Source organism: Leopardus geoffroyi, chromosome D1 (assembly GCF_018350155.1).
Source record: "Leopardus geoffroyi isolate Oge1 chromosome D1, O.geoffroyi_Oge1_pat1.0, whole genome shotgun sequence".
Taxonomy (NCBI): domain Eukaryota; kingdom Metazoa; phylum Chordata; class Mammalia; order Carnivora; family Felidae; genus Leopardus; species Leopardus geoffroyi.
Window position 1 is genome coordinate 53426243 of NC_059329.1, and position 12563 is coordinate 53438805.

Consider the following 12563-nt stretch of genomic DNA (forward strand, 5'->3'; position numbering starts at 1 on the left):
CAGGCCCGGCCGTGGCGGTGGCCCGGCGCCCCGCTGACCGCGCGTGTTTGTGCCCTAGATCACCCGGGCGGCCTGCAGAACCACCCGCGGCTCCGGACGCCGCCGCCGCCGCTCTCGCACGCGCACACGCCCAACCAGCATCACGCGGCCTCCATCAACTCCCTGAACCGGGGCAACTTCACTCCGAGGAGCAACCCCAGCCCGGCCCCCACGGACCACTCGCTCTCCGGAGAGCCCCCAGCCGGCAGCGCCCAGGAGCCGGCCCACGCCCAGGACAACTGGCTGCTCAACAGCAACATTCCCCTGGAGACCAGGTGCGGGGGAGGGGCGGGGCCGAGCCGCGGGGGTGGGCGGAGGGGCCCTTCCGTGTGCTCCCACGGCCCGTGGTCCGGGAGGCTGGGGTCGGGCAGCAGCTCCGAGAGGCGGCGCTCTGGCGGGGGAGCCAGGCGGCGGGATGGGCGTGGGGCAGGAAGAGCGGGCTCTTGCGAATCGAGCAGCCAGCCGCAAGGTCCAGGGCTGGCCTGCCGCTGACAAAGGTATGAGCCCCGGCGTGCCCTTTTTCCTTGTCTACGCGGTGGGGGTGCTGCTCTCTGGAGGAGGCTGTTATAAAAGGAGATGAGAGCTGAGTGTGTCACGGGGAGGCAGAGGGTAGGCTCCTGATCAGTGTTTAATTGGGATCCACATCTCCGCCTTTCCCTACTGTGATTTGGTCACCTTGTGCCTGGTCTGGGACCTGCCTGGCCTGTGGTGGGTGCTCAGGGAAGGCTCCCTGTCCTTTCTCCTCTCCTTCCCTCCCACGGACTTCTCACCCTTCGCCAAGCCCTATAATCCCTAACATTGAGACACCATCAACTTTTGGTTACAAGACCTTTCATACTTGAAATGTGATGTAATCCTCACAACTTTACCAAGGCCTTGTTGTGATTTGTGATCCCATTTGGGAGTTTTGGAAGCTGAGAATCAGACTCGGTGACTAGTTCAGGTCACATAGACAGTGGATGTGTGTCTAAGATGTGAACCCAGGATGCCTGACTCAGTGTGCAATGCTATTTCCCTACACCACAACTACCTTCTCCTGGTCTCCCCTGGCCTGGATCTCTCCACCTCTGCATTCTTCCAGTCTTGCAGAATGCTCCCTTCCCTCCAGGGACTTCAGTCAGCATCAGTTCTGTAGCTGCCCTCCTTCCCTCTGGTTAGTCACTATTTTACCAAAATGAAAATGAGGGGTTTTTTTTGTTTGTTTGTTTGTTTGTTTGTTTTAAGATACAGGCATACAAACTCACTGGAGAAAATGCAGAAAGATATAAAGACAAAAATTAGATTTACCCATAATCCGGAAGAAAAGCAAAAATAAGGTTAAAACCAGAGAGACAAACTATTAAGAGACTCTTAAATACAGAGGATAAACTGAGGGTGGCTGGTGGGGTGTTGAGTGGGGGGATGGGCTAAATGGGTGATGGGCATTAAGGAGGGCACTTGTTGGGATGAACACTGGGTGTTGTATGTAAGTGATGAGTCGCTGGATTCTACTCCTGAAATCTTTACCACCGTATATGTTAACTAAATTGAATTTAAATAAAAAAATAATTTAAAAAAAGATTTACCCGTAATTCTTACCCCTCTGTTGACTTTGGGGGACATAGCCTTTCCCTGCTTTCTCTAAAGATGAAGTGTCCCAGTCTAGCACAATTAGAACCTCTTCATCTTCTACCCTAAGTAGTGGGGAAACATAGATTTTATTTTCTCAAACTCCTGTTCTTTGTGAAGAGGACAGAAGTCATCCCACACTTAAAGAGGTGAAATTAATTTACACATGGAACATGTACCCATCTGACTCTATCTGGCATTATGACATCTGCACGTTGAGCTTGTGGGATCCAGTGAAAGAAAATCAACATCCTTTTGTGCCCTTTTACTCCTATAGAATCGCTTTTCCAAAAGCAAATCTCTTAGAGATACAGCCCAGCTCGCCCCACCCCCAGTCTCTTAATTAATATTGTTTTTGTTGACCTCCTCTAATATCATGTGTGAGTTTTCCTGACATGCCTCCTTGGCTCTCATCAGTGACAGAGCTAGATGATCATATGCCATCCCACCCAGGGTAGCTTAATCAGATCCCCATTAGTGCCCGTGGGCTTATTGAATGACTGCACATGGCTGAAAGAAGTCAGCAAATAATTGATGGTTCTGATTCTCTGCATGGAACACAGTAGCCACTCCCTCTGGTTGGATGTTCATTTTTATCCCTTAGTATCAAAGTAGGTGGTTCTCTGGGTTTTTCAAGGGAAAGGAAGACAGAGGACCAGCAGCAGGGCATTTTCCTGGTAGAGTGGTCCCAGCTGACCTCTCTTGCCTCATCAGCCAGCCGACACCTGCCTTTCTGACCCTCTGTCCTCCCACATCCATTGTACAAACCACACGGAACTTGGTTTTCTTTGCCCTTCCTTCTACTTTATCGCACTTCGGAAATAAAAGAAAATCACTTCTATCTACCACCAAACGTAACCATCGTTAACATGCCAGCATATATATATTCATATATACTATTTTATGTAAATCTATACAGATATATATATTTAACATCTGATATATGTATGAGTGTGTGTGTGTTAGTCTTCCCCAAGATGCCCACCCCTTTCATGCCTCTGTGCCTTTGCACATGCTCTCGTACAGTTGTCTGCCAGAGCTGCCCTCCTTCTTACTTCTTGGTCTTGCAAAGTCCTACTTACTCTTAAAGACCCAGATGAAATGTTTGAGGTAGGTCTCCTCTGTTACCCCAGAGTTTTGTGCATCTAAAGATGGTCTAAAACCGGGAGACGTGCCTAATACAGCCGGTAACACATTCAGAATTCTGGGCCTTAATACTGACCTTTCCTGGTTGATGGCACAAAACCAACAAGGTTGAAGAGGGGTTGGTGCCCCATCTGGCAGATAGAACTGCAGATAATTTTGACCAGCGTGGTAAGATAGGAATAGCACAGAATTTACAGTCAGAGGACTTGGATTCCTGTCTTGGCTTTAACAGTTACTGTCCCAGCAAGTTCATGAACATCCCTGACCCTCGATTTGCCTGTGTAAATCGGGCTAAGAACTCAGGCGTCTCCGATTGGAAGGAAGTGAATCACATAAGAAACATAAAGCATGGTGCCTGGCATTAAAAGACACACTATAAAAATGATTTCCCATGTTTTTTCATATACATCATCTTCCCATATCAACCCTGTAAAGAAAAAAGTCTTGAAAAAATATTTATTGAACTCCTGCTCACCCGAAGAGTTGAGAGGAAATAGGAGAGATTGCACCTTTTTCTCCACCTTGGAGAAGGAAGTTTGGCCCCAGTGCTCTGAGTACATAACTGATGGTCCTTTCACTGAAGCTAGTTGTTCATAGCACAGGTTTTAGGGCCAGGCAGATCCTGTGCCCACATCCCCACCCTGTCGCTCACTGGCTGTGATCCTAGACCTTAAATTTCTTCATCTCTAAAAGGGAGAACATCTTAGTAACTTCCTGTTCTGATTCTCTATTGCTGCATAACAAATGACTGTCAAACTCTACCAGTTGATTAGACTTCACAGTGTGAGTCGGGAGTTCAGGAAGAGCTGGGTCTTCCTGACCTAGGGTCGGTCAGTGGTATTAGCTGTTAGCTGGGCAATCTGAAGGAGCCAAGTGGCTTGACTCGCATGCCTGAGTCTTAGAGAAGAAGGCTGAGTAGCCGGGCTCAGCGGACCCTCACCCTCTAACGTGGTCTCAGGGCTTCTCCTCCCAGTCTTCCCAGTAGGGAGGGAGCTCAGTGGCTCAGAGCTCCATGGCACTGAGACAGAAGTCGCCAATCCTTGTAAAGGCTTGGTCTGCAATGGCATAATGTCCCTCCTGCCATTGTTCTGTTGGTCAGAGCAGTCCTAGGCCAGCCAGCTTCAAGGAGAGGGACTTCTCAAGGGGAGAGCGCCAAAGGATTTTCGGCCACTTCTAACCCACTGTAGTGCCTCCTGAGGCTGTGATAGCAATTACATATGATCAGGTCTGAAAATGTCTTGGCACGCAGTAAGTGCTCAACTGCTTACCATGTAGTGCTTGTTACTGAGGAAATAGTCACCGAATGCCTACTGTGTGCCCAGTGGGCAATATGTCTAAGAGAACAGACTCTTGCACTAGGGCAACTGCTGTGTTAGAGGCACATACCAGGAATCTGTGTTTTAATTGCCTCCGGATTTTCAGTGGGCAGCACAGGGCTTGCCACATCATAGGTACTGGAAAATATTAATATGCAGGTTAAATGAATGAACAATGGAACAGTGAATGAAATGTTATACCTAACTTGAGTGGAGAAAAGGAAGACTTCCCAGTGGATCTGGTGCTGTGGGGCTGACTGTCGAAGAGCAGGCAGGATTCCCCAGGTGGAGCCAAGAAGAAGGGGTGTGAGGGAGGCACAGCCTGAGCAGAGGCCCGAAAGCCCAAGGGAGCAGGGCCTAGTTGAGGCGGTTGTAGCCAACAGCCTTTAACCAAGCGACACCCAAATGGAGAGCCCCATGATGCCAGAGGAACAGTCACAGGCCCTTCTGTAATTGTCGCACTGAGTCTATGTTGAGAGTCAAAAGTAAATAGCTGAGAAAATAGCATAACAGCTGGCAGAATAAGCAGGAGGGGGTTAGATTTCATGCTGGAGACAAAGGCAGGAGGGCAAGTGAGAGGGAGGACTTGGTTAACCCACTGCCTCTAGCACCTTCCGAGGGTTAACGGAGTCCCCAAGGGGAGACCAGGCCTCCCTGTGATTCCCAGAGCTGGGGGTCACATGTTGCTTTGAGGTCTGCTGGTGCATCTGTGGTCCATTCTGGTGGGATCCACGTGTTCAGGGTCCACTATACCCTGGTCCACTTCTTTCACGCTCTGTAGCATCAAATGCTTAATTGATTTCATAGGGATTGTCTGATTAATAGCCTGTCAGGCTCCTGTCAGATGAAGGGGAAGCCAGAGCACGAGGCTGCCAGACCCCTGCTCTAGCTCATCTGATCCCAGGCCTGGTTCGGGAGCCTGAGGCCCGTTGTGTGGTCATGCTCAATTAGGGGAATAGCCCCGTCTACCCCTCAGGGATGGGAGGCCATCCTGGTGGTCTCCAACCCAGGCTTGGTATAGTTCCCAGAATAGCACACAGTACCTTCTAGTGGGCCAGGCCAACTCCTGAGCATTGCAGGAAATTGGAGTGGACCGTTGTCCCTGTCATTTGATGATTTGGTCCCAGGCATGCAGAAAACAGAGCCACTATCTTAGAAGAAGCTCATGGTCTTATGAGGAAGGCAGACCTATAAATGAATGAATGAAGATGTCACTTTGGATAGTGCTCTGACTTGGGGGGTCTTAGCAGAGAGGAGAGTGTGGCTCCCTCTGTATGGGGGCATCAAGGAACAGTCATTCCAAACACTCATGGGGCCCTTACTGGGACTCCTTAGAGGGAAGCACATAAGAGACTCAGCACCCAGGGTTTTTACTGGGAACTGGTCACACAGGCACCTTATGCCTGGCAAAGGCCCAAATTCAGACACCCAGAAGGAAAGCAGGTGTTTGGCATAAACCATATTGTTTGTACACGCAGTTTAGACACAGTGAGTCAGCCGCTCGCCAGTTAATGGTGGGAACCCTCCGGAATACCTCAGTCAGGACTGCTATGGTAACTGCTGTGCACAGGTAGGTAGTCTTATTATCATCTCCACTTTAGAGATGAAGAATCTGAAGACGGGAAAGTGAAGTAACTTGCGTAAGGAAACACAGCCAGCAAGTGGCAGGGCCAGGATCCACACCCCAGCCAGCTGGCTCCAGAGGACCTAGCTGCTCTCCAGTGCTGCCCTCCTGATTATTTGGACCTGCATCGGGAGGAGATTGCAGGGGAGAAAGGAATTCTCGGGTGAGGGACAGCTGTGCAAAAGCACAGAGCTGAGAGAGCTTGGTATCTTGGAGAGATGGCTAAGAGTTGGGGGACACGGGAGCACATGGGCCTCATGGAAATGCATGTAAATGAGAGTCGGCAATGGAGGGCCTTGAGTTATAGGAAGAAGAGGTGGGTATGGGGCCTGAGGGTGGCAGAAGTGGGGTGAGTAGTTACGAACATCTCTGAAATAGGAGAGTAACGTTATGGGATTGGCCTTTCGGAAGGATCACTGTGACCTGGAAGACCCGGTTCATTTTTTGTTGCTTTTGTTCATTCATTTGTTAAATGCTGGCTCTATCACAAAGTCTTTATGGGGCCTTGGCCAAATCTCTGACGCCCTGCACACCTTGGGGGCGTCAGCTGCAGAATGTAGCTGGACAGCTAGTATAGCATGTAGCAGAATGTCCTGTTCTGCTGGGTGGCTGCCCCAGGGCTTTGTGAGTGAAGCATGGCCAGGACAGCGGGCTCGCGGTGAGATGAGCTGTTGAGCAAGGCAGTCTGAAGACCTGGCCACTGTGACTTTCCGGCCACGTCCTTCCCAAAAGCTGTTTGTTCTGTCCTCGGAAGGCGAGCTCTGCCTGCCCTGGGCCGGAACTAGAATCCCTGCAGGCAGCTCAGGGACTTGCCCGAGGCCTCCTCTCAGGCGTAGAGGGGAGGCGGTCCCCTCCCCACTGCAAGGAGAGCTGTGAGAGCAGAATGCACTTCACTACATCCCCTCTCCGGGTACTCAGCAACTCTCTCCTGAGAGGCAGCTGGAGGCAGTGAGGTTGGAGGAATGTGGTTTTCAGTCCCAGCTCTCCCTTTCAGTTGCTGTGTGACCTTGGGCAGTCACTCATCCAATCTGGGCCTCAGGTTCCATATTTGTTAAAATGAGGTAACAATACCCACCGATGTGCGGGTCCGATGAATCTAGGGTCCACACCCGAGTTCCCAACAGCAGTGAGCTGGAGACCGGGCAGGACTGTGATTTAAGGAGGCCTCGGCAGCATGGGCCTTCATTAGGAGAGCCTTGTAACTTTTGTTTTCCGGAAGAACTGGAATCTCAGAGTTGGGAGCGGGAAATGGGCAGGAAATTTGGGGAGGAGCCTCGAACTAGGAGCCCAGACACCTCGGCTTTAGTTTCAGCTCTGCCGCTAAGTTGCTCTGCGCATATGAGCAGGACACATGTCTCTCTGGGTCTCAATTTCCTCACCAATCAAATGAGGCCTCATTGACTCAGAACTAAGTTTCAGAAGCACAGAATAGGGGCATTTCAAGTCAGCAGTAGCATTCTAAACTGGCAGTATTTTCAGCAGGTGCTAGCATCCCCCCAAATTCCCGAGTGATCTAAATGGCTAACGTCTGAGTTAGCGCCAACGTGGAAAGCTCTTTCAGGGAATCTGGCATAGTCTCACTCCAGAAACCCTTTGTTCCAGTGCACTGCCTCTTCCCCTGTCCTAACAGATCTGCACGTTTGAGAGATAATTGCTCTCTTTTCTTAAATTATGGAAGTAGAAATAAAAACCACTCTTGATCCAGACACTGGAAAATCTCACTATTAACATTTCAATTTTTATCCTTTTTGTCTTTTTTTTCCTGAATATATTTATTTTGGATGGGCTTTAAGGTACACGTTTGACTCTCTGAGAGCCCAGTCCTAGCCTAGCGATGCAAGCCAGACTCCCAGATGTACGCAGAAGCATACCATGCAGCCAGCTGCTGGCCCCAGGGAGGCACCAAGAGCTCGTCCTGGGCCTCTGGGCAGAAGTGGCTAGGGCCTGCTCAGGCTGGGCCATAGGGACTGTAGAAAGACTGGAAATCCCCTCCTGAACTACAGGGAATGAGGGAAATAATAATAAAACACCACCTGTGCTCCCCTCAATTAAACAACTGTGTGCCTGCAGTATGCCAGGGGCACCTCCCTTTGTATACCCCATCGTTCACGGTCTTCAGCAAATATTTATGGAGTGCCTTCTACTGTGTACCAGGCGCTCTTGTAGACTCTGGGCACATGGCAGAGAACAAGGCAGGTAAGATTTCTACCCTTACGGAACTTAAATTGCAATAGGAAAAAAACGTGTGTGTGTGTGTGTGTGTGTGTGTGTGTGCGCGCGCGCGCGCGCATACGTGCGTGTGTCTAGTCCAATGGGGAAAACTAAAGCAGTGCTAGGGGCCAGGGGTAATTAGAAAGAGCAGGACGGGAACTATTACAGTTAGCCATGAGAAGGGAAGGACAGGCCCATGCAGATATTTGGGGGAAGGTGATTCAGGCAAATGACAGCAAAGGCTTTAGCTGGTTGGAGTAGCAGCATGGAGGCCAGGGTATATGTAGCCCAGAAAATGATATTGGAGAGGTAGCAGGGGGCCAGACGTTGTATACCCTGGTAAGGACCATGGTTTTATTCTTACGAAACCATTGGAAGGTTGTGAGTAGAGAAGTAGCATGATCTAAATTATATTTTAGCTTCTCTAAGGAGAGTGATTATCCCAGTTTATGAGTGCTCAGAGAGATAGACTCACCACCTCATGGCCGGTGAATGACGGAGCTGGGACCTCTTTGACCGCAGAGTCTCTGTGCCTTCCCTCATCACAAGAGGCCTCCCATGAGGAGACCACCTGTGGAGGGTGGGGGCAGAAATGAGGCCACTCTGAAGGACTTCTGCACCCCTGTAGTTCCTCTCAGACCCTGTGGGAGGCCCCGGGGGCCATGAACACAACCAGAACAGCCTGGTACCCAGGCTGCTGGGCCCAGACAGCTCAGGACTCTCTCAAAGGGGAGGTCCCCACCACCATGGCAGTTCTCAGTGGCTCCGGCTGCTAAACTGTGTTGCCTTGTGTTCCCACTGTCCCTGAGGGTGCTAATGAAAGTGTCAACAGCCCCTCCTCATTTGGTATGTAAGGCTGGCCCGGGGGGCAAACCCACAGGCAAGGCGGTGACACAGGCTTGTGAGCTGTGGGATCAGACAAACCTGCGTTCTCTTCCAGCTCTGCCGCTTGCTTACTCCGTGATAGGACCTTCAGAAAGTTACATCTCTGATCTTTGATTTGCCAGCCTACAAAGCAAAAATGATAGTGCTGACATTGTAATGTGGGCACTAACATTTACGTTAGATACAGAGTTCTAGAACAGTGGATAAGCTATGGTAGATGTAGGGCAGATTAGCATTAGTACTTCTAGAATATTTGTTAGTGTTAGTGCTAATGTTATGTAAATTAGTACTAATGTTCCTAAATTGGCATTAGAACTTCTATGATGTGTGTTTAGCCCTTACAGATACTTCCAACATTACTCATTTGGTCCTACATCAACTTTGTGAACTTAGTATTGTTATCCCCATTTTACAGATGAAGTATAGGATTGGAAGAGGTTGAAATTTTTACACAGTCACACAGCAAGAAAGCGGCAGAAAAGGGACTTGAATTTGGGTTCTCTGGTGCTCAAGGCCTGGTCAAAGTCAGCAGGAAGGTCCCTCGCCAGGCCGAACCCAAAAGTTAGCTCTTGGCACTCAAGTCCTTCCTTGAGGTGCATACGGTAGGCTGAAGCCATCACCGGCTTGTTTAAAACTGTGCACTACACGGTTTGTAAGTGAGGGGACGGCAGTGCGTGAAAATATCAGGAAACAGGATCCAGCACACTCCAGTATGAATGAGGCCAGTTAGCAGGCACGATGGAGACCCAGAGGGCAAGTGTGTCTGTCTCCATTCTGCATTAGAAATGGGTGCTGTCACAAAATGCATTGCCCTCAGTGTACATGGGGGGAACAAAAGACACGACGCCCCATCTGTCTTCTGAGGGGCATGGTGCCCTCACCATTCAGCCATCACCGAGGTCCCTGCTCTGCTAAAGGACCGTGACACTTTAAATATTGTCAGCATCAACCTGGGGGTTTGTGAGAAATGCAGATTCTCAGGCCCCATCTCCATCTTCCGACTCCGAATCTCTGGGGTGGGCCTCAGCAAAGCACAGCTCTCCAGGCGATTCTGACGCTTACCCGAGTTTGAGCACCACTGCTTGAGAAGAAAATGGCCCCAAATGCTTATCACTCTTTTTTCTTTGGACTAGCCAAGTGTCTCTTGCTATGGTTTGAACAGATGTATAGAAAGTATGCATCTTTCTACTTTCTATGTATAGTAGAGAAAGCACAGTCTTTGGAAACAGAAAACCTGAGCTCAAATTCCTGCATAGAACCTTGCCAGCTGGTAACCTTGGCAAATCCCGTTACCTCTCCACATCTCAGTTTCCTCACCTGTAAAATGGGGATACACCTTCCTTGCGTAGCCTATTCTGAACATTTGAAGTAAACGGATGTATCATGCCTAGCTCAGTGCCTGAGACGTAATCAGTCTTCGTCAGTGAGAGCTGTGATTTGATGGCCACAACTGCCAGACATTCAGGTTTGTACAGAGAATGCTCCCTCTGGATGCTCTGTGCCAGGCAGACCCCTCGCACGTGTGGCTTGCACACAGACCCATCGCCTGGCAGCCTTGTCCCGCTGATCTCACGCACAGCTGCGGCAGACGGCCACTTTGTGTGTTTCTCTACTATCCCCCTTCATCGATGCATGACTCATTGCTTCATTCATGTCTCCATGTGTGCGTAGAAACCTAGGCAAGCAGCCATTCCTAGGGACATTGCAGGACAACCTCATTGAGATGGACATTCTCAGCGCCTCCCGCCATGATGGGGCTTACAGTGACGGGTAGGTGACATCCCCATGTTCTTCCTCTCTGTGTATGCTGTCCCTGTGGCTCCTGCACTCGCATGCAGACCCTGAGACCTTTCCCTGGGCTCTCCTGCGGGAGGTGACGATGCCATGTTGCATGCCCATCCCCAAGAGTTTCTCCTTGAGGTACCCTGTCTTCAGCATATTAACAGCGGCATTGTTAATATGCAGCTCCCGGCATCTCATTGGCTGCCTCTGCCATTCTGAGAGACATCTCATAGCAATTTTTATGCAGCATAGGCCCTGTATCATACGTATTGTAATCCCAAGGATGTGTTCTGTGACCTGAGGCATCTTGCACCCCAGCAGTGCAAGAGTGCCCTAAGGTTTCAGGGGGAAGCAGTGCAACCAGTGCACCCCATTTCCCAGGCCGTGTACAAATTCTCCCGTGGCCATGGTTAAAGACAAGCTGTGGAGGATTTCCTGACACCTAGTTTGGCCACAACCATGTGCTTTGACCTGCCACGCTGCCCTGAAGACTGGCTAGGCTGAGGATGCATTTGTCTACCTGTCCTCTCACACAGCTTTTGCTAGGAGTTTGGAAGGCAGCAGTCTGGCTTCTGAAGGCTTTTGCTGCCATCGGTTGTATAACAGCCACTGGGGGACTCAGCCATGGCAAAACTTAATGGTGGTCTCTGAGTTCCACCCCCGAAACACCCTTTAAACAGAACGGTATTTCATACCTCCACCAAGGTACACTGGCAAAGTAGGTATTGGAGAGAGAAGAAACATTTAGGTTCCATTAGCTCCAGGACGCAGAACAGGATTTTAGACACATTCCTAGTTACCGCCAGTAATTTTAGACAACAGCTAGTATAATACCCAGGAAACAGCATCCCCACCCCAGCCCTTCCCCGGAGAGGGATCTCCACACCCAGCCAGCCTTCTGTCAAGTCGGTAACACCTTCTTCCTTGGCCCCGGGGAGGACTATCCCACTGTGTTCCCCGGAAGCGTGTGTTCGTGTGCCCTGTTATGTGGTCTGGTACATGATTCTCCTTTTCTCTGTCCCTCCTGTCTTCTCTGTGGTGATTCTCCAGGCTCCTCTGCATGCTTCTATTGCTGCCTCTGTCCTCCAGGTTGACCTTGGTCCCAGTGAGCCTGCAGACCCTGATGCCCTCTGGCTTCTCTCCACCCGCAGGCACTTCCTCTTCAAGCCGGGAGGCACCTCCCCACTCTTCTGCACCACCTCACCAGGGTACCCGCTGACGTCCAGCACGGTGTACTCCCCCCCGCCCCGGCCCCTGCCCCGCAGCACCTTTGCCCGGCCAGCCTTCAACCTCCAGAAGCCCTCCAAGTACTGTAACTGGAAGTGCGCGGCCCTGAGCGCCATCGTCATCTCAGCCACGCTGGTCATCCTGCTGGCATACTTCGTGGGTAAGCACCTCCCTCGCCCCAGCTCCCCTCGGCTCCCCTTCGCTCAGAGGGCAGCACACAACACGCCTGTGGGCACCGCGGGCACCTTGCCGCCCCGACGGCCAAAGCACACATGGCGAGCCACGCAGCCCTGGGGTGCTGGCCTGCACCCCCTAAACTGTCAAGGTCATCTCTCTGGGACCCTCTTCTGCTCCCTGCTTGTAACCAGGAAGGAAGCTGAGCAGCTGCTCCGTCCTGTGTTGGATGCCTAGCAGTAGGCGTAAGCAGTCACCGAGACTGACCTTTGAGGTGGTGGTCTGTGGTGTGAGTGTCACGGATTGGAGTCACGACAAATGAAATGACCAGTTGGAGAGGCTGGACAGCAGGCAGGCCTCTCCTGCTAGTGCCACGTAGCCGCAGTGAGGAGCAGGAAAGACGTGGGGTGCCCTGGGGTTGGAGGGAAACTGCCAAAGATTGGACTGTGCTGACCTCAGCTAGGAAGCATGTCTCAAGGTGACAAGAGGCTGTGACGAGGTGGTCTGAGGGGACTGTGGGCGCCCAAGTCCAGAGTGCAGCCATGGTCAGG

General features: G+C 51.0%; 1 protein-coding gene across 6 annotated transcripts in view; it reads left to right on the forward strand.

Annotated features, from left to right (window-relative positions):
• Window positions 1-12563, forward strand: part of TENM4 (teneurin transmembrane protein 4) — a 2911279-nt gene that overhangs the window by 2678943 nt on the left and 219773 nt on the right. For 5 of the 6 annotated variants that reach the window (XM_045483835.1, XM_045483838.1, XM_045483840.1 and 2 more), the window contains 3 exons: window positions 59-314; window positions 10501-10599; window positions 11763-11998. In XM_045483835.1, coding sequence (XP_045339791.1) covers window positions 59-314; window positions 10501-10599; window positions 11763-11998 — 591 coding nt within the window. The remainder of the gene's footprint in view (window positions 1-58; window positions 315-10500; window positions 10600-11762; window positions 11999-12563) is intronic. The other variant, XM_045483839.1, reaches the window with a different exon arrangement.